The 22,260-nt window shown below is 43.1% G+C and overlaps 2 protein-coding genes across 7 annotated transcripts in view; both read left to right on the top strand.

Moving 5' to 3' along the window:
- Positions 1–5,415, top strand: part of IL1R2 (interleukin 1 receptor type 2) — a 34,729-nt gene extending 29,314 nt beyond the window's left edge. For all 6 annotated transcript variants that reach the window (XM_023211347.1, XM_023211343.1, XM_023211346.1 and 3 more), the window contains 3 exons: positions 1,495–1,630; positions 3,094–3,236; positions 5,218–5,415. In XM_023211347.1, the coding sequence (XP_023067115.1) occupies positions 1,495–1,630; positions 3,094–3,236; positions 5,218–5,384 (446 nt within the window). In that variant the 3' untranslated portion in view covers positions 5,385–5,415. The remainder of the gene's footprint in view (positions 1–1,494; positions 1,631–3,093; positions 3,237–5,217) is intronic.
- A 2,118-nt stretch (positions 5,416–7,533) lies between these two features.
- Positions 7,534–22,260, top strand: part of IL1R1 (interleukin 1 receptor type 1) — a 147,075-nt gene continuing 132,348 nt past the window's right edge. The window contains exons 1-2 of the mRNA XM_023211338.1: positions 7,534–7,644; positions 18,945–19,058. The gene's annotated coding sequence lies outside the window, so the exon portion shown is untranslated. The remainder of the gene's footprint in view (positions 7,645–18,944; positions 19,059–22,260) is intronic.

Raw genomic sequence — 22,260 nt, 5'->3', positions numbered from 1 at the left:
GAATGGTGCTATGAAAATGACCAGTGGGGCTTTCTGCTTTTCACCCCATGTGTGCAGTCCATCCTGGCCAGCACAGGTCCACACTAGTGGCCAGTGAGGGTACGTAAGTGTACTGTACTAACAACCTACTGATGCTAGTGGTGGGGAGGAATTGATGTTTATTGAGCATCTACTCTCAATAGGATGCTCAATGGGATCCCATTCAATCTCAACATAGATCCTGTAGGTTTTATTTCCTCAATTTTCCAAAAGGAAAAAGCCACCCAGGGCATCACAGTGGCTCAGTGGAGGCCAAAGGGCCACCCTCAGAGTCAGGCAGGAGTTCAGATTCAGGTCTGTGTACCTATAAAGCCTGCACCCTTTTATGAGTTTGTTTCTGGGTAACGTTTTTGTAGGTCTGATACTCATTTATGAAACCCTGGCTGCAGAGTCTTTTAAAAAACAATTTATTTGCTTTTTCCTTTTGTTTAGTGTTGGTTTAAATTTTAAATTTGAATTGGAGGCCATAGAGGAGGCGGGCTTTTGTGCAGTTGCTGGGACTGCTGGCTGGCACTTGGGTTGCCGCTGCCACAGAGCAGTCCCCATGGCTGCAGCTCTAGGAACAACCACCTGGAAATCTGGGGCAGTGGGCACACTGGGTGATACCTACTGGAGCCCCAGTGTTCTGGCTTCCTGGGGCTTCCCAGCCAAGTTCCCAGGCCCAGTTCCCAATCAGTTGCTTTGAATGCACTGGAATGGGTGGTGGGGCCACGTGACACTGATTAGTAGGTTGTTATGGCTGAGGAAGATCTTTAAGGTCATAGGAGTGGCATAGGATGGAGAAGGGCTGGCATTCTCAACCCGTGGTGGGACCAGGTGCATTAAAAGACACACCACAGGGAGGCATATCACCCACGAGGAAAAAACAAGTGAGAAGGATTTCTTCTTTTCCTTCTACTCTTCTTTGGTGAATGAAAAAGAAAAATAATTTCCTATGATTGAGGCAGGGGGGCCTACTACATCACCCTGCACAACTGCAGAGGGCACCAGCTATAGAAAATAGAGTGTTTTTAAGAAGGGTTGATCCCCAGTCAGAGTCATCTGGGAATGGAGGGTTCCCAGGAGAAACATTAGAGCCAAGACCAGCCTCGGGCAAAGAGAAAGAATCCACACATTGATCTGGATTGTCTGAGGTAACTGAAGTGAGTGGCGGAGGAAGTCGGCTTGAATTTAGCATGCCCCCTGGGAGCGCAGAGGCCCTGGCGAAGCCATTTAACTTCAGGTGCCTCTTGGTTTTCGCCTGCCATGAAGACCAGTTGTAGGAACCAGAGGCACTTTGTAAACAGTGAAGCTCTGTGTGAACAGAATCATTTGAGAAAACTAAATTTTCCACTAAGGAAAGAATTGGCTGGCGAGGGGTGTTTGAGAAGCCGAGGAGGGACTCAGGGCTCAGATTTACTGATGGATGAGAGGTGCTGGTTCTGCTGTTGACATGCCGTGCCTTGCTGTCCACAGGGTCAAGACTGACAATCCCCTGTAAGGTGTTTCTGGGAACCGGCACGCCCTTAACCACCATGCTGTGGTGGACGGCCAATGACACCCACATAGAGAGCGCCTACCCGGGAGGCCGCGTGACCGAGGGGCTGCGCCAGTAAGTGGGCCAGGGTCTTCTGTCGAGACCTCTGTGGGTTTCACTCTTCCTTTTGGAGACAGTTATCACTATGACCCACATACCACTTTAAAAGTAACTTTTTGTGATTCCAAACTGTTGAATGTTTAGAATTAAAAAAATTGAGTTTTGCTAAAAATCATCTTGAGAATCAAACCTTCTCTGTAAATACTTAAAAGTTGAGTTGCAGTTGACATGCTGGTATTGATGTTGCATTTTGTAGCTGTTTAATTAAACATTGATCCTTTTATTTTTGCAAGTTAAAAAAGTATTTTGGAGTTAATACCTTTCCATTTTCCACTCTGCAACCTGACTGTCAAATATTTTCATAAACCTTTAAAAAGACCCCGAGACACAGCCACAGGATCTGTAGTGCCTCTTCCGTTTCTCAGGGAGCTGTGGGCTGCCACACTCTCTAAGGAAGGTTGATAATAAAAGGAAGAAAGAATTCAGTTCTCACGAGCAGTCATCTCTAGAAAATGTTTTCTCACTCTGAGACTAGAACAATCAGACCTTTTGTAAATGGGAACTCATTGCCAATGAGGGACACCATTCAGCGTTCCAAATTGTAAGGTATTTTTAAAATCACAGTTTTGATACTTTGAATTAGCCTGAGCTTTTGCTTGCCAAATGGTTGTGTTTTTTGAAAGAGACTTATCACAAAAGATCTTTCTGGATGTAATTTAGTGGATAAAAGCTATGTGTGGTTAGCACAATCATGTGCTTGCAAGTTCTCATTGCGAAAGACCTGGCCACAACTAAATGCCCATCTCAGCTTACTCATACGATCCATTTACTTAAAGGAACCTATATTCCCCTTACAAATAAAAGAAAAATATTCCTAGTAGGTCCACTCATCCATGTTTTTATTCATACTAACAGATAGTAGTGAGGTGTCTACAAATTTCTCTAACACTATAAATGGCAGCTATCCTGGCCTGAGCCATTCCCCTGGGCTGTCTGCAGGTTTCCAGAGTGAGAGTCAGCAGTAGAGATGAGAAGAGATGGCACCATTGAGGGCTGGAGTCCTGGAAACTCCCTGTCCTTCAATATGCAAGTGATTTAATGGTGAGGGACTCAAGTTTCCTCAAAGTAGATGTTTCTGTTCCCACGACTGTGGTTTTTTTTTTTTTTTTTTTTTTTTGTTGTTGTTGTTGTTCATTCAGGGACTTAGAAGATGAACTTCCCCATTATCTAACCCTGTAGTGTAACAACTGCTTGATACCAGTGACCACCAACTTCAGTGACGCTCAGGCCTTCAGGAACAGGCTTAGAAACTGTCCCAAATGAATAGCAAGTATGGTGGCAAGTGCTCCTAATTTATGCAACTTGAAAACAATAAAAGCGCAATGGGTGCTTCTAATGGAGAGTGTTTAGATGCCTACATTGTGAAAGACAAGCTTGCCTTTGATACAACATATTTAAGTGAATGTTTTCTAACTCAGGGAATATTCAGAAAATAATGAGAACTACATTGAAGTGCCATTGATTTTTGATCCTGTCACAAGAGAGGATTTGAACATGGATTTTAAATGTGTTGTCCGTAATACCCTGGGTTTTCAGACACTACGCACCACAGTCAAGGAAGGTATGTATGTATTTTGGGGAGCACTACAGGAGAATATAACATGTTGAATGTTCCGTGAATACTAGACAAAGCTACTTGTTCTCCAAATGATTCCATAGAGATTCCCTCGCATTGGCTGCTAGTGGAGAGCTGAAAAGAAACCTCCAATTTTAAAAGATTTTTGGTAGCGTGGAGGATGAACTTCGGGAGATTATACTCAAATGAAAAATTTAAATAGCAAGCTGATGTTTGAAAAGCAGATAAAATGGTTCTACAGTAAACTTCAAAACACTCTGTCTGCATGTGGCTCTGCCTTGGGTCACTGATCGCCTGTCTTTGCATGGCCTCTGGAGGAGGCTGGATTGTTCTTTATCCTGAAGATGAGAAATTTCATCCTCCAAGAGCTGAGAATTGGAAGCTACCCAGGGTTCAGGGCAGCTTTAGGGTCAAAGTCATTGTATGACCAGAAATAGGTACAAGGCTACAGCCAAATCAACCCAGCGTTCATTTAAGGACATTCAAAAAGAAGAAGAGGAAAACCCACATTATCATTTTTGATTAAATTGATTTCATATCAATGTTTAATTGTTGAGCAGGAGGGGGAGGTGCCTTTAATGTAGTCTCTGTTGACAGCCTGAAACTAATGGCAGGCAAGCCAAAGTGATTCCCATCTGAAATCTCAGTGATGCCTCTTGGACAATCATACAGCAATAACATAAATACAAATTGCTCCAGGTCTCCATGTTTTGCTGGGGAGGCAGCGACAGACACAGTGTAAACCGGAAAGCTAATGATGCGTTCCAGCCTCAGGGCAGAGAATGGCACCCAACGCAACTTTCCTTCAACTGTGCGCTGTGCACCACCAGCCTTACACTCACCTGAGCCACTGGTTACAAACACCGATCTCTGGACTTACTCCAGATCCACCCTGTCAAATTCTCCTAAGGAGAGGCTGCAGCCTGTGACTCAACAAGCTCTTTTCACAGTGAAGTTTGAGAATGAGGGCACACATGGGAAGGGTGGCGTTTCAGATCATTTCCAGATGAGCAGGCTGGGAGAGAGATGGTGGTTGTACACATTTACCCACAAAAATCAGAATGTTCCCTCTCAGGGTCAGATTAGTGAGCCAAAGGAACCTGTGGTTTGTCTGGCCCTCATGCTGGGAACCTTTAAAATTTTCCATAACATGAGCCTTGTCACTGCATGTGGCTGGCTGTGACTGATCCAGGGAACACAGGCTGAAAGTCTTTCACCACGACTGAGAGGTGTATTCAAACAGCTGCCCAGAAAATTACAGCTGAACTTACTTCTAATCTTTGTGGGGTTTTAAGATGTGAGAATTCTCTGGAGCAACAGGCTGAGGTCATGTCGATTCCTGGATGACTAAACAGATTGTGGTAAATAATAGCTTAAAAATGCAGGATTCCAGTCTCATCAACAGTGTGTCTGATAACACTCTGTTTTCACATTTGCTTTTTAACTTTTTATTCAGAGTCTCTTCCTGTATTTTCATAACACAGAGACGCCAAGGAGCAGAACATAACATAGCTGGACCCAAGCAATCATGTTGGCCCCTACAGCTCCATTATTCAAAATTTATTTTCCTTTGCTACTTCCTTTGATCCTCATGACACCCATGCTCATTGGAAAAGGGCAGATTGTTCCTGGCTCTGTCACAGTTGGGCAAATGAGACATAAACAGGCAGCATCTTAAATGCACAGTGTCCCACTGCCGGAACAAAGTTAACCCTCAGCACTTGCCCACTTACCCTATGACGTTTCTAACAGATTTTGCCCTATCTTACTTGTTTCTCTAATCCACAGACATCATTCTCAAATATCCTCCATGTTGTTGTGAGGGATGTGCTTTCTGAAAATCAATGCACATTTATCAAGAAAAACACACTCCAATTTCGTTCTTGTCCTGTACACCTGCATTGCCCTGTCTTCTTGTACAGTGAGAGACTGTTCAGCTCCTGATGTGACTCTGTTCTTCCCACAGCCTCCTCCACGTTCTCCTGGGGCATTGTGCTGGCCCCACTTGCACTGGCCTTCTTGGTTTTGGGGGGAATATGGATGCACAGACGGTGCAAACACAGAACTGGAAAAGCCGATGGTCTGACTGTGCTACGGCCTCGTCATCAAGATTTTCAATCCTATCCCAAGTAAAATAAACAGAATGAAATAATTCAAACACAAACTCCATATGTCCTCTCTTAATGGAAGTGGCTGTGTCTTTTTGAGGGACTCTGTTCTTTGCCTCAGTTGTCGACCAAAGGCTCCATATTTATAGTGGCTTTGTAGTAAAGGACCGGAGTCTTATATTCTGTTTTTTTGTTTTTTGTTTTTCTAAAAATCAGTGACAGGAGTAGATGTGCCTGTGAGTGGGTGTGAGTAGCTGTCTGCTGCTTGTGACCTATTTAACAGAATGAAGTGCTCTGAGGCCTGCATGAGAGTGGAAAACATCTGCATGAGTTTTGACATTCATTCAACAAAAACATATTATGCATCTATTTTGACTAGACTCTATGGGAGGTGTTGTAGATACAGTGATGGTTAAGACATGGTTTGCCTTTCAGGAAGCTAGTTGTTCATTTTGAGACCAAAAAGGATAAATCAGAAGAATCAGCAAGAATTGGTGAACTTTTTTGGAAAGGGCTATCCAAAAAACAGCAATTTACAATACGCACATTGGAATGTATTAGTGAACCGAGCATTAGATCCAACTTCATAACAACATGTCTGAAAATAGAAGGAAGGGCATTGAGATAATTGTAGACAAATGGAAAAAAATGTAACCAGACCCTCTTTCATATCATATACCAAAAATAAAATCAAGATAGATAAATGAGTTCAATTAAAAAACAAAACAAAACTCAGCACAGCTGGCGACTCCACCTTTCAGGTCTCTGTTCAAATGTGACCTTTCCCGGAGGCCTTTCTAAAGCAGCGCCTCCTTCCTTCCTCTCCGTCCCCTCACCCTGCTTTGTACCATGGTAGCTTTTATCACCACCAGACCTTCCAGTATAGATTTGCTTGTTGATACTCAATTTGTGTTTCCCACCCAAACAGAAGACCCATGAGGGCAGAGAGATTATTTTGATCCCAGCTGTATTTCCAGTGTCTCTAAGCAGGCATTCAATGAATATTTGTAGAAGAAATGAAGATGGGACGAACTCTTTCTTGTTCATTACCAAAAGACTTGCAAGAGTAAAGGCGAGGAGGCTTAATTACATTATGATTTCTGCACAATAAAATCACAAAAGCAAGATTTAGACGAAATTGTGTCAGACAAGCTTAAGGAATGAATAACTATCATGTATAGAGTTATTCAAAGTCATAGAAAAGGCATGTGTCTTAGTCTGTTTGGGCTGCTACAACCAAATACCATAACTAGGGTGGCTTGTAAACAACAGAAATTTATTTCTCACAGTTTTGGAGGTTGAGAAATCCAAGATCAAGGTGCCAGCAGATTTGGTGTCTGGTGAGGGCCCACTTCCTGGCTGATAGATGGCAGCCCTCATCACTGAATCACCTCCCAAGAGCCACAACCCCTAAGACCATTATATTGGAGGTTAGGATTTCAGCATATGAATTTTGGGAGGACACAAACATTCAGTCTATAGTAGCATCATCACCCTAACAGATGAAAAAACCTGAGTAGGGGATTGCAGAAGAGACACACATAAAGGAACTCATGGAAAAATGACACTTTCAGTAAGAACCAGGGGATGTAAATCATAGCAAATTTGAGATACTGGTGCATTCACACAGTATCAAGTGTTTAAAGGTTTTCATGAAACACTCTCACACCTGTAATTCAATTTATAATTTGGTGCTGGGAAGAAGAAAGGCAACATGAGCCAAGTCAGTTGGGTGCTGGACCAGCTTGCATCTTCTTGCAAGAGCCCAGGATGTGCATCACTTTTTGGCTCTGTTCAGTGATGTCATGTTGGTAGCTTAAAATTGGTGGCCTTTGTGGAGTCTTTACACCACAGAAATTGGCAGTTGTCACAAATTAGCACTCTCTTCCCCAGCATATCACAACAAGGTTTGAGAGATGCCCAATGATACTACTCCTGGGAATTCAGCTTAGGAAATAATTTAATAAAATAAAATCATTAGAGATATAAAATAATGTAATAAAACTTATTACCCCGATGATGAAAAATTATGCAGCAACTATCAATTATAATGATTAATATTATAATGAACAGATTATCAAAATTGTGAGACAAATATTTACAGTGTTAAGCAAACATTGTAAATTGTTTTGTACAATTTTTATGGTTACAATATTGACATTTGTTTGCATCTAGACAAGGAGAAAACTTAAAACCTTGGACTTTGAAGATAGACTTTGGGAGTTCAAGTTCAAGCACCGCCACGTGGTGTCTCTGTGATCCTGGGCAAATCCTTTAATCTCACAGTACGTCAATTTTCTTATCTGAAAAATGGGGATAATCACATTAATTAGCTACTTAGCTATATTTTATATTTCCATTTTTCCTATTTTTCTATTTCAACTATAGTAACTGTTTAATAATCAAAAATGTAGGAGGAATAGACAGAAATAAAAATTGTTGTACTTAGACTATGTGCTGACAAACTACAGCCTGTGGGCCAAATGTAGCCTGCTCTCTGTTTCTGTGGATTAAGGGTATTAGGAAACAGCCTTGCCTGTTTGTTTGCAGATTGTCTTTGGCCACTTTTGGTCTTTGAAGATAGAGTTGAGCAGTTGAGACGGCAAAACCTAGAATATTTACTATTTTGTTCTTTACAGGAAAAGTTTGCCAATGCCTTGTTTGGGTGAAGGAGGTTTTGAGCAGTTTTTGACCCTCACTTTTCTATTTTCCTGTTATCATGTCCTCTTCTCTTCTTCTCCTGTTTTCTAAGCATTCAGGGAGGGAGAAGTACAGAGGGGCCGGCAAAGGTCTTTGAACACCTTATTAGATTTTAACTGTGAAAGGAGAGAAGAGTGAGGTTTGAGAAGGAGGATTCGGTGAGGACATTGCACAGGGTTCTTCGGCTGCTTCTGCCTTTTCTTTATCTTCAGGCTTGGGGCCACATGGCTTGCATCTCTCTTCCTTCCTCCAACTTCTCCAGTGCTCTCTGGAGTCCCCCGCTTTAGATTCTGGCTGCTTCAGCAATGACCCAGAAAAGGAGCTGACTGCAGCCGGAGGAGAACCACCACCGACCGGCTTTCAGACTCCGCCTTGACCTCACAGGTTACGCATTTCCTCCCCTCCACGATTTCAGAAGTGTAGGGTCATGCAGGTAGAAAAGATGCGAGACAATGGGGAAATTTTGAGTAGTGGATTTATGCTAATATTAAGGAGTGAGTGTGACATTTTCATTGCTACATTAAAAAAAGGTTATTATCTAAGAGGCAAGCTAAATTTTTTATGGGTGATGTCTGAGATTTGCTTCAAAATTATCCAGTGGTGGATGGGAGAATACATGAAATAAGATTAGCCGAATGTTGCTAACTGCTGATCCTGGTGGTGACTGCACCCTGCTTCCTTATATCATTCCTTCTACTTTTCTATATGTTTGAAAACTTCCATAATAAAGAGTAAAATACAATGTAGAAACAACTCAATACCTGCTAGACAAGAGAATGAGTGGCTCTTGCAAGTAATAAAATGCACTACAGTAAAAAGCAACATGGAACAATATGGATGTATCTTAGATATATATTATTGAATAGGTTCCAGAAACATCTTTTAGAATGATGTCCTTTTATATAAAGTGAAAACAACTAAAGTTAATATGCTCTCTCTCAAATATGTGAAAGCATCTTCATATATATTCACACACACGGTTAAAATGTAGTTTTTGTCATATAAATGCTCTTAAATATAAATGTGTGTGTGTGTGTTTGGACAGTGATTACATCAGGGTTGGGATGGGTTAGGAAAAACGTAAGCTTCATTAAGTTCTAGATCTCATGTTAGGTAGTAGATTGTGATTGTTTACTTTATTATTAAACAAACAGATAAAAAACAAGCTCTTCAGGGACCAATATAGAATCTGTGTCTTGAACCAAGGATTATGACTAACCTAATTCTGTGTCCCTGAGTCCACTTTGAACACACAGATGGGCAAATGAAACAATGTGGTTTCTTTTCTTAAAGTGACTGATCTCTTCTATCTTAAGTTGATTCTACTGTTTAAGCCACTTCTGCAAGAACTAAGGATGAGAGCAGACATCAACAACAGAAGCTAAGAATAATGTATGAACTAAAAAATAAATGTGATCTGTCTAGTATTTCGAATGCTATGGGAATATATACGGACTCTTCCACAGAAAGGGTAGGATGTGTGTTTCTTGTAAGTTCCTCAAGGCAGGAGCCTTCTCGTTCCTTGATGCAGCCCAGCACCGGACACTGTGTGTCTTGCTGCAGCACAGGCATTTAAGAAGTGTCTGCAGAATGGATACAGTGTGTGTTACTTGGACTTTTCCAGCCTGTGTGAGCAAATGGGTCCAATCAGCAGGACTCAGCTAAGTTTCTCTGCTCCTGTCTCTACACTCAACTCTCATTGGTTTTTTCCATGACGTCCTGCCAATAGTTCACTTGGACACACAAAGGTGCTTCGTGTTTTGTGTTTATTTTCCTGTTCTTATGGTCCTCACCCATTGGCATCTCTGCCCATGCCACCCTTCAGGGCTACTGGTTACTGCTACTGGGTTCCAAGAAGGCATTGCCACCAGTGAAGAAGCCATCGAGATGCCACCTGGGCTATAGCCTCTGCCAGCTTCGGTGCTGGAGCCAGCTTGTGCACTCCTGGAAGCTCCTCCTTTCTTGGCTCATAGATTCAGCCAGTTCTCTAAGCAGGGGTGGTGGGCTAGAAGCCCCCTCCCACAGGGCTCAGGCACCAGCACATTCTCCTCCTCCCTGGCATGCCTGCAAAACCCACTTCCTCATTCTTCTTCAGAAAAGCAAAGCAAAACAAAGCCTCCTACAAAGGAACTCCCAGAACCCACTGCCCAGTGGTTTTTCAGAAACTGCCCAGACTACAGCTACCAGACTCCTGGTGGAGGTTGAGCTTCAGGGGCCAGGAACTACTACTACTCAGCCAGCTTCCAGCACAAGGGGAGAGAAAGCTTTAGATAAAAAAAGTGGGAGAGATAAAGCAAGAACGAAGGAGGGGAAACCAACATTTAAATGTCTACAATGTGCAAGATTTGACGTGTTTTGCTCAAGTGAATCCTCAAAAAACAAACAGAAAAACCCACCAAGCAAAGATTATAATTCACATTTTAGAGGTAAGGAAACTGAAGCTTGCCTAATTTAAACATTACATTCTAGAGAGTGTGGTTTAGATGTGCAGCAGCAATGGGCTTCTTAATACTGAATCCCAGGATTCAACAACTGAAAAACAACTGGCCAAGCAGGGGCTGGTCTGAGTCAAGGTTACAGTCAGGAGCAGAGCAAATATTTACTTTCCTGGGGGCAGACTAGTTACCAGGAAGAGTTCCTCTCCCGAAACCGGCAGAAGGTACATCTGGAATCTGGGGGACCAAGAGGACAGTAATAAGGATTCCTTCACAGGGAAGGAAGAATCAGAAGTAGGAACTGAGTGTGCCTCTCTCCTACAGTATTTCCCGTTTTTTTGCTCTCTTAGCCTATGGCCTGTGACCAATCAAAGCGTCACTGTCCCACTGGATGGAGGTGAGGCGTCCAGCGCTCAGTCCTGCCGCTGGGTCTGAGGCTGCTCTCCCAGGAAATAAGAGTGTGTGTCCCTGGATCCTTCTGAGCCCACTGCAGGGGCAATGTGGATTTAGCCCCCAGAAAGCACAGAAACAGCTAAGAACAGTCTGTGAATGAAATTAGTCTCAGAGCTATACCTCAGGCTGACTGTTCACCTTGTTATATGTCCCACCCCAAACTGCTGTTTTCAAATGTAGGCTTTATTATTCAGGTTTGGTGAGGCCAACAAATCAGGAGACAACAGCCATTGAAAAGACAGTGGTATCCCCCAGATCCCAGCAGGAGGGGCACACCACACCATGGCGGTTGGGAGGGTGCCCCGGGAAGCACTAGGGCCGGTCAGGAGGCTGAGGGAGGGAGGGGAAGCTGTGGGCAGAGCCTTTCTGATGGTTTCTGTGGGAAGGAGTGGGTGAGGCAGGGTAGGCAGGCTTAGGATTGGCTGGTTTGAATGGTTTCCTCAGGCTCTGGGGTGCATGGGCTGTCCCTCACTGGGTGTGGGTAGTGACCCTGAGGGTGAGAGTTCCATAAAAGAGGTGGTTGGGGTGTGGCTCTGGATTGGTCGATTTGCATTTGAAAAACACACTGCAGAAGCAGGCAAGGTGTTTACTATCTCTAGGAATTGGCTAAACCTGGGAAGGGCCCAGGTATCAAAACAAGGTCCCACGTATCAAAGCATCAGAAACACATGGTTAATACAATTGGGACAGCCAAGTGCAAAGGGGTTGCCAGAAAAACTCCAACAGGCCTGCGCACTGGGGTGGAGTCTTGGGAAGTTCAAGCCATTTGCAGCGGGAGGAACCTGGCTCCTCCTCTTCCTGGGTGGAACCGGGGATTCCATCTGCGAGGTAGGAAGCACAGTAGCAGCGCTCTGGCTTTGCAGAGGATCCCTGTTTCTCTTTTCCCCCTCTTTTTGCACAATAAATTCCATTTTTCTCACCCTTCAAAGTGTCTGCAAGCCTAATCTTTCATGGCCATGTGACAAGAACCTGGCTGTTAGCTGAACTAAGGACAAAGTCCTACAACACAGTTACATACTGCCTTGTCATACAGCTCATCAGAAGTTCTGCACGGAAATTAAGTGGCCAACAGTAAAGAGCCAACAAAATAAATATGCTCCCAATTTTATTTTATTTTGTCAAGAATACCAAATATGCTTTATGAAGCATGGTAAAACAACTGTCATAAAACCTTACAAGCATTAGCAGCAAAAACTTAGTGCTGCGTAGAAATGTAGTCTTGTATTTGTAGCCTTGGCAATATCCAAAAAGGATGTATACTAAGCCTCAAAATTTTTATAATTAAAGCCTGAGTTTCTTCACAATTCATTCCGGCTCTATCCCAGCAAAGAGGCTGCTCCATCCAGGAGAGGGGACTGCAGTCAAGGCTGTCTTATGGCTTCTGTGGGGAAGGGTGTGGCTCCTTAGGGCATTGCATTGGCCTCACATGTCCCCTTTTAATGTGTCCCAGGCATTTATACAAGATCAGCACAGCCTTGACCCCACCTACAATGAATTTTAAGACAAGCCTTTCTCTGGTCCCTGGAGCAGGTTTTCTGGACAAATGTTGCTCCCAGGAATCCATACCAAGTACTGACAGTGACCACAGCAGCAGCTCGGAGATATCAGGGGGAAGAATGGGGGATGCAAGGGGACCTCAGTCCAGTATCATCAGCATCCCTCTGCTGATTAGAGCCACAGGGTGTCCTAGTATCCTAGTTCTGCAAGCCCTCCTGGACATTCTTACTCCTGCTGTCAGTGGGAGCACCTCGATTTCTATGGTTAAGTCTAGAACCCATGACTTGGGAATGTAAGCTCTCTTTGGCCAATTATTCCAGCTTGAGTTAGTGACAGTACCATCTTTATCACATCTGGGGAACTTCACCGTGCATCTTATCTCAGCATTTGGGCTTTCTTGAATAATCTTCACGGGTAGCTCCCAGTCTCCCAGGCTCCAGGCCTTTTTTGGAGCCTTTCTTCCCCATCTAGCACATTTGGAGCTTCTCACCGTGCTTTTCCCATGAGCCCATGATCCCATGATGATTTGGCTTCTGTCTTAGTGACAGAGCTTCCCCACTCCATTGTCCTTAAGCCAACAAGGACCATGACCTCCTGGTAGGGAACTTTCTAGGCCTCTGCACCTTTTCTGTGAAGCGGGTTCCTCCCCAGCCCCACTCCAGGTGCAAAATGACCCTCGGCAGATCACTCACAGTGCTTCCACCCCTGGGTGAGGTTGACCTTCTTGCCGTGTCCTCCTCAGTATGCAGTTCTTTTCCTTGGCTTTTGAATGTTCAAGATTCTGTACAGTGTTTCTGTTGCATAGATATTTTTTGGAAGTGGAGAGTTATGCCTCAAGTGAATGTGTACCACTTAAGTGTGGGTCCTCAGCGGCAGACTGGGATCATCTAGAGAGGTGAAACAACAAGGCCACTGGTATCTGGACCCATACCCAGGGGCTCTGCTGTAAGTGATTGGGGTCCTGGGTGTTTCTAATGAGTGGCATGGCCTGAACCCCCAGTTTGACTTCTTTTGTTTCTAACACCTCTGGTCTGGTACTCTGGACCCTTTGCATTTTGTATCAGAAATTCATTCATTCACTTATTGCTCTGTCCTAGCATATTCCTCTAAATTTTTGTCTCATGTGGGTCTTCCTTGTGGGAGCTTTAAAATCAGTAAATTTTGACTTACCAAAACACCCTGTGTTTCTGATTTTAAAGACAAGCAAGGCAAAGTCCCTGTCCCGCACCTCCATGTCCAACTAGGAAGTTCAGTACTTTTTCCTGGCATGTTCATGTCCCAGTGTTTTCCCCCAGTGGTCTGTGTAACTATCCGTGTGTGCCCCTGGATCCCTCAGAGGAATCCAGCCTGATCGATGCTGTTTGGAAAACCGAGGTCTATAGGTTTCCCAATGTCAAAGACATGTCAAATAAATGAATGGATGAGATATGGTGGTGCTTGGTATCTGTCGGGGGTGGGATGTTCTCACAGCTAACAAGGAAAGTCTTCCCTGTAATCTAAGGAGAAGATTTGAGTAGTAGCCCAGGAATCATTCCCTCCTGCTCAGATATTAGTCTTCTTTCTCTTTAAGATTGCCTGCTGCCAATGGCACTCCAGCCTTGAGCTCCTTTATCTCATTGGGAAAAGACCCTCAAGTTCTCCCCTTTAGTTTCAACCTTAACGTATTCCCAATGAAGTACGGGACACTTGGGAGTTTGGTGTGAGCAGAGGGTAGCTTTTCCAAGTCATCATGGGCACGGTTCCGTGTTTTCTGTTCTCTGGATTCAGAATTTCCTGTTTAAAAACCTGAAAGAATATCACTGTTGGGCACAGAGTACTTAGTGAGCTCTGACTAAATACAAGCCTGTGATTAAATTATTTCAGACTCTAATAAAAAATATTTTTAGAAGAAAGTCCTTTGGGAATTATGTAGAGTGCTAAGTGCATTTTTCTTGACAAACACTTGGATCTGTCTTGTCTTTCTGAGTCAGCTTATCCTCAGCAATGTCCATCCTGGGGAAACTCAGGAGATGTATCTTCAAAGTCAAAAGGCTGGGTTGATTTGAGACACCTCCTGGAAATAAAGGATCCCAATAAGACTTCTAACGGTCTGGCCAGCACATTTTATATATATATTTCTCCTCTCCTTTGTTTAACCCTTTAATTAAAAATTTCCTGTAACATACTTGAAATGTCAATCTTTCAAGGGAGAAAATTTGTGAAGGGGTTACCTTCAGCTTTCCTTTTCTCTGCCCCCCAATCCCCGAAATACAATCTGGTGGTAGGGTGGGATGGCTTAGGGGGAGCATGAGTTTCTTGACTTTCTTATGCCAACTGACAACACCTACACCAAAACTTGTAACTAAATCACAGTTTTTCTCCAATAGCCCAGCATTTTCTCGATTTCTTCCTGCTTAAAATCAGATTTTTTAACTTTTATTTTAAATTCAGGGGTACATGTGCAAGTTTGTTACATGGGTAAACTTGTGGTCATGGGGGTTTGTTGTACAGATTATTTCATCACCCAGGTATTAAGGCTAGTACCCATTAGTTATTTTTCCTCATCCTCTTCCTTCTCCCATCCTTCATCATTTGATAGGCCCCATTGTGTGTTGTTCGCCTCTATGTGTTCATGTGTTCTCATCATTGAGCTCTTACTTATAAGTGAGAACATGCAGTATTTGGTTTTTTGTTCCTGTATTAGTTTGCTAAGGATAACGACCTCCAGCTCCATCCATGTTCCTGCAAAGGACATGATCTCGTTCTTTTTTATGGTTGCATAGCTTTCCATGGTGTAAATGTACCACAGTTTCTTCAGTCTATCATTGATGGATATTTAGGTTGGTTCCCTGTCTTTGCTGTTGTGAATAGTGTTGCAATGAACATAATGGGTGCATGTATCTTTATAATAGGATGATTTATATTCCTCTGCGAATGTACCCAGTAATGGGGTTACTGGGTTGAATGGTATTTCTGTCTTAGGTCTTTGAGGAATTGCCACACAGTCTTCCACAATGGTTGGACTAATTTACACTCCCACCAACTGTGTATAAGTATTCCTTTTTCTCCACAACCTCGCCAGCATCTGATCTGTTTTTTGTTTGTTTGTTTGTTTGTTTGCTTTTTAATAATAGCCATTCTGACTTGTGTGAGATGGTATCTCATTGTGGTTTTGGTTTCCATTTCTCTAATAATCAGTGATGTTGAGCTTTTTTCATATGATTGGTGACTACGTGTGTATCTCCTTTAGAAAAGTGCCTTTTCTTGTCCTTTGTCCACTTTTTATGGGTTTTTTTCTTGTAAATTTGTTTAAGTTCCTTATAGATGCTGGATATTAGACCTCTGTCAGAGGCATAGTTTTCAAAAATTTTCCCCCATTTTATAGATTGTGTGTTTACTCTGTTGATAGCTTCTTTTGCTGTGCAGAACCTCTTTAGTTTAATTAGATTCAATTTGTCAATTTTTGCTTTTGTTGCAATTGCTTTTAGCATCTTTGTCATAAAATATTTTCCCGTGCCTATATCCTGAATGGTATTGCCTAGGTTGTCTTCCAGTGTTTTTATAGTTTTGGGGTTTACATTTAACTCTTTAAGCCATTTTGAGTTAATTTTTATATATGGTGTAAGGAAGGAGTCCAGTTTTAATTTGCATATGGCTAGCCATTATTCCATCATCGTTTGTTGAATAGGGAGTCCTTTCTCCATTGCTTGTTTTTGTCAGGTTTGTCGAAGATCAGATAGTTGTAGGTGTACGGTCTTATTTCAGGGTGCGCTATTCTATTCAGTTGGTCTGTGTGTCTGTTTTTGTATCAGTACCATACTGTTTTGGTTGTTGTAGCACTGTAGTATAGTTTGAAGTTGGGAAGTGTGATGCCTCCTGCTTTGTTCTTTTTGCTTAGGATTGTTTTGGCTATTCAGGCTTTGTTTTGGGTTCCATATGAATTTTAAAATAGTGTTTTCTGGTTCTGTGAATAATGTCAATGGCAGTTTAATAGGCATAGCATTGAATCTATAAATTGCATGGGCAGTTTGGGCATTTTAACAGTATTGATTCTTCTTATCCATGAGCATAGAATGTTTTTCCATTTGTTTGTGTCATCTCTGATTTCTTTCTTTCTTTCTTTCTTTCTTTCTTTCTTTCTTTCTTTCTTTCTTTCTTTCTTTCTTTCTTTCTTTTCTTTCTTTCTTTCTTTCTTTCTTTCTTTCTTTCTTTCTTTCTTTCTTTCTTTCTTTCTTTCCCTCTCTCTCTTTCCTTCCTTCCTTCCTTCCTTCCTTTCCTCTTCCTTTCTTCCCTTCTTCCCTCCTTTCTTTCTTTGTCTCTCCGTTTCTTTCTTGTGGAATGAGTGGGCATGACATAATCACAGGACTGCAGCTCAACGATGTCAGGGTCAGTGCCTGTTTTGGTTTGGCCTTTTCCTCATGGTCACAAGATGATTGTTGGAGTGTTAGACATAGTGTCCATATTCCTGGCAGGCAGAAGGGAAAGCGAAACATCAGCTACATTTTTACCTGTATCTGGAAGCCCTTCCCTGGGCTCCCTTAAGGCTTGTGCTTATGTTTCATCAACTGGAATTGCCATATGGGCTTCTCTGTCCCCAAGGGAGCCATCCTAGTGTTAAGCACTCAATTTTCTACTATACATTAGTGCAGACTTTTTAAAAGGTTTCTGTTTTCATCAATTACAGTCCCAGTTTCCTAGGAACCTAGCAAAATGCTTCTGTGGGCTGGCTTCGAAGACAGCAGGGTGGCCATGCTACATGAGCCTTCAGATGTGTACCTCTGCTCTGCAACAAGGATCCATGATCTGGTTCCCAGACCTGCCTTTCCTTATCTTGGGGCAACTTCTTCCCCCAGTAGGGATATTGTTTCAAAGGTTAAGGGGCAGTCAGTGCTCCCTGATTTTGGAAAGAAGGTGAATCTGGGTGGGGTAAGGCAAAATGTCAGCTCTACATGCAATACAGCAGTCCTGGAGTGCTCAGACAAGACCCAGGGTGGGTTGACACTTACATACCTGAGTTCCTGTTGAGCACATGACTTATGCTTTTATGCTGAGACTCTCAGAAAGAAAGGAAGGAAGAAAGAAAGAAGGAGAAGAGAGGAGAGAGGGAGAGAGGACAAAGAAAGAGAGAGGGAGAAAAAGAAAGAAAGAAAAAGAAAGATGAGAGCAGAGAGGGAGGAAGAAAGGAAGGAAAAAGGAAGAAGGAAGGAAAAAAGAGAGCAAGAAAGAAAGGAGAGAGAGGGAGGAAGGAAGGAAGAAAGAACAAAAGAAAAAGAGAAAAACAACCAAATAAGCAAAAAAATCTAAATTGAATCACAGAGGAGAATGTGGTCAATGTGAGTTACCACAATATGCTGTGGGAACACAGGAGGGGAGAAGTGATGTTCAGGGTGGCCACGTGTGTCAGTGGTGGAGGGCAAATAGGAAAGAGGACAAGGTCAGTGCAAAATCACAGGAGAAAGAACATCTTGTTCATTCATTCATTCATTCATTCATTCATTGAACAAATAGTAATTTTTCCTTTCTTGGCTAGGAAAAACAGACATGTCCCCTGTCCTATGGGAGCTTAAGTCTCATGAACATGACAGACAAAGATAATATAATGACCCCTATAAAATGTAAACCTGTGGAAAGTGTAGGGAAGGAGAGAGCTGTGTTTACTATAAGTGGATATAACCAGGGGATTTCCCCCACCCAGGGAGGTCAGAGAAGGATGTTTAAGGGTGGGTGAGATTTCAACACCTCAGAGGAGGGCGAGAGATCCTTTTAGGAGAAACAGGTTGGGTAGTGAGCAGGGCTGGAAAGGGCTGGCCAGGTGTGGGGAAAGGTGAGTGGTCTGGACCCATGAAAATGGCAGGGAATGAATGAGAGACAATGAGATACCAGGCTCTGTGCCTGGCATTTTCTATGCTTAGAATTTATATTACACTTAGAACAATTCTGTAAGGTAAGAATTCCATTGGTTTTGGTTCTCCCAGAGGTAGATCCTGAGATAAAGACTTGGATGCAGTTAATTCATGGGGGAAGTGATTCCAGGAAGCAAGGATGAGGGGGCAGGGAGACTGGCCCAGTCTCACTTCCCAGTCTTAATTGGTGTTTCCAATTAAGGAAACACCATGCTAAGGGTGACTTATGGAGGTCATCTGCCATGGTCAATGGAGTTTATGTCCACCAGGACTTTCTCAAAAGTACATACAAGTTCTCCCACAAATTTTTTCTTGAAGGAATGGACATAGCTCAAGAGTGAGGGGTTCCTGAGGCACCTACTACAGGTGTTGTACTCATTTTAAAGCCAAGGATCATAAAGTTTCAGTTCTTTGGTTAAATTTACATGGCTGGTAAATGACAGAGCAGGGACTTGAACTGAGGTGGGTTGTGATTGCAAAGTTCATACTCTTGCCATCATAATTTGCTGTCCTCTTCCCTGTGTATTAAAACATAATTGTCAAGAATATAATGATTCTAATGGATATTAATATCAATATTGCTGTGCTATTTTTTCTAACATTCATTAATTCTTCCAGGCCTAAAGGTGATGTTGAACCTCTGATTCTGCTACAGTACTAAGATTTATTACGTCACTGGAGGGCAGTGAAGAGATGATGTGACGTGATCTACAAAGCAAACCAACTGGCCCTGTGAGTACTTAATCCAAGCGTAACATTGTGAAAGGGATAAAAATAGAGTCTGTGGTAGATTAAAGATGCCCATGAATTCTTTGCTACTTCTTTCATTGAAAAATGGAGTTTAAATCCTCTTTCCCTAAATCCGGGGTGGTCTTAGTGACTTGATTGACCAATAGAATGAGACAGAAGTGACTTTCTGAGACTTCTGAGAATCCCTGTAGCTTGCAACTGGAACTCTTGAATGGAACACTTGCTCTTGGAGTTCTGAGGGACCACTGAAGGAATCCAACTACTTTGAGGCTGCCATGCTGGAGAGGTCCCAGCTGAGTGCTCCAGTTGAGGGTCTCGGCTGAACCCAGCCTTCCAGCTGGCCTTGCCAAGGTGCCAGATGTATGAGAGCCCCTCCAGACTAGACCATCTTTTAGCCCAGTGCCACCAAGTCAGCTCTGTTGATGCCACATGGGACAGATGAACCACTCAGCTGAGCCCTGTCCAAATTCCTGACCTACGAAATTGTGAGGTAAAATAACATATTTTTATGTTAAACCTCTAAGTTCTGGGCTAGTTACCCAGGAACTGAGGACTGGAACATTCCCACCACTTTCTATTTCCTCTAGTCATGGCAGTATTACTCTTCTTAGAGGGCTATGTAGCATCTTCAGTGTAGGCCGAAATGTCAGATTGAAGTTCAGCTGTTTGGACTAAGTTCTGTTATAGACACATTTAGCAATCATTAGAAGTTTGGGAAACTCTCTTTTTCTCTGTTTGTTAGCCATGCCTGGAATTTTGAATCATACATCTGAAGAATCTGCCCACATAGGTAAAAGCGTGCTCCCTTCTTGTCATTGAATTTTAAGCTGCAGACACAAGTCTTATGAATTCATCTATAAACATAAGCATACAAAGCAGTAGAAGCCACACCTATGGTGAGGAGCTCTCCATATGGGGTTGGTAAATAAAGCAATAATCATGGGTATGCTTTCTCAGACAAAGTATAGCAGAAAGTAGAACAAAATCTTGGGGGAATGGCCACAGTTAAAGAGGCAGGCTTGAAAGGCATAAGAATGATATAATAGACTTTGGGGAATCAGGGGAAAGAGTGGGAGGGTGGTGAGGGATAAAAGACTACACATTGGGTACTGTGTACACTGCTCGGGTGACAGGTGCACCAAAATCTCAGAAATCACTGCTAAAGAATTTATCCATGTAACCAAAACCACCTGTTCCCCCAAAACTATTGAAATAAAAAAATAATAAAGAGGTGGACTTGGGAAGCAAGGGAATGGTTTGCAGAGCTCACCTCAAGCATGGAGGAGGGTTTCAGAAAGAGGCATTGGTGTCCACGTCACAAAGATGTCAAGGATAAGATCACGGCTTACTTGCCTTGCAGGCACCCTTATGATAGTTCCCTGTGACCTCAGCTATAAGTTTGTGTAGTCATATATGTAGTGTTGGGCAAAAAAATTTTTTGTCACTGATTGTGTTACTGATTTAGTGAGGCATCTTTGGGAACAAAGCCTTGCTGTGATTTTGTTTTTCATGTAACCACAGTCAGCTGTCTCCTAGGGATATGCCCCTTATCCACTGGGTGCATGGGGGGACCACTCTACCAAGTCTTTGGTCTATTTTTACAACTTTTCAAAAAGGTTGGGTTATTAGAGCATTCTAGTTCTGATTTTTTAAAAATTTTACTTTAAACAAAATTTTAAGTTCTGAGATACATGTGCAGAACATGCAGGTTTGTTACACAGGTATACATGTGCCATGGTGGTTTACTGCACCTATCAACCCTCATCTAGGTTTTAAGCCCCGCATGCATTAGGTATTTGTCCTAATGCTTTCCTTCCCCTTACTCCCCACTCCCCTGACAGACCCCTGTGTGTGATGCTCCCCTCCCTGTGTCCATATGTTCCCATAAGACTTGCTCTTGTTCACTTAAAGTTTTAATCTCATGATTTAGTTCTTTCTTTTGATTCACTACTGTGTGCTTGTGGATGTGGGAGGTTGGCCACTTCACACCCCCTTTGTCTCCCCCGGGCTCACACTTCTGCTTTGGTTGGTGCTGCGGGTGGGGGAAAGAGAAAGCTGTCAAAGACCCCCTGGTGGCTGCCTCTGACCAGACTTCTGTCCTCTCCCTCCTGGTGGTGTGGCCTCTCTGTCTTGTCCTGAATAGCCGCAGGGTATGCTTGCTGCTCCAAGCCAGGACTGCTGTCTGGAGGTGGGGGAAGGAGGGCTTGGGCTGGTTTCTCAAGGGTGCTGGGGAGGATGGGCTCATTCTCCCAGTTCCCTAGGGTTTTTGATGATGTTAATACCCCCGGCACCTTGATCTTTTCTGGCTGAGGAATCCTCAACATTTTAGACCACTTTCCCATAGCACGCCTCCCATTAAGAAGAAACAGAGGCTTCTCTGAGCTCTCACTACATCCCAGCTGTCATGAAAAGTCCTTTTACCAACATCACCTAATCAAGTCCTTTTGACCCTGGAGAAAATAGAGGTTGAGAAGGCAAAGGGCTCCCCAGTGCCACAGCATGGTGCATGGCCACTGGCCTTGCCAGGCTTCTCCCTGAGCTCTTCCAGTCTGGTGTTTATCCCACACCATGCACACATCTCCCAGTAAATCACTGTGCTTCTGAGAACTTCCTTAGCTGAATGGTGTGTTGTTTTTAGATGTGGTAACCCAGAGTTTATGCAGTTTTCCAAATGTGACTGAAGCTGGGTTTTGTGTAAACACAGGATGCGGGCTTGACAGTAGCTGGCTGTGCTGCCCTTTCACTAGGGTGGGACAATGCAGGAGGGATGCTGCCAGGAAATGGTCACAGTGACCCCTGGGTTTCTTTTCAGGGCTGTCATGGATAGATTGGAGATCTTTATCTCGCAAAATAGTAAAGGTGACTTTCTGAAAGTCATTTTAAGGGAAAACTGTAATGTCAAAATACTTCCAGAGAAGTACAACTATCTGGAATTTCTGCCTACTCTCCACTACTTTGTCAGACCTTTTAAACATTTTACTAGCTTGCCATTTTACTGCGTGGAAGAATTGCAAGTCGCCTGCAAGGGCGAGATTTCCCTGCATGCTCCCTCATTTTAGGCCATGGAGAAGTAGTCATTTATCCTGATGGTTGGTTTTGGTCTCCGGGTTTCCTGTCTAGACCCGCTGAATGCCTGCTTGTCTCATGGCTACATTTTGAGGTCATCAGGTTAGACTTGGGGCAT

This window comes from Piliocolobus tephrosceles, chromosome 15 (assembly GCF_002776525.5).
Source record: "Piliocolobus tephrosceles isolate RC106 chromosome 15, ASM277652v3, whole genome shotgun sequence".
NCBI classification, from domain to species: Eukaryota; Metazoa; Chordata; class Mammalia; order Primates; family Cercopithecidae; genus Piliocolobus; species Piliocolobus tephrosceles.
This window is presented reverse-complemented; position numbering and strand designations above follow the sequence as displayed.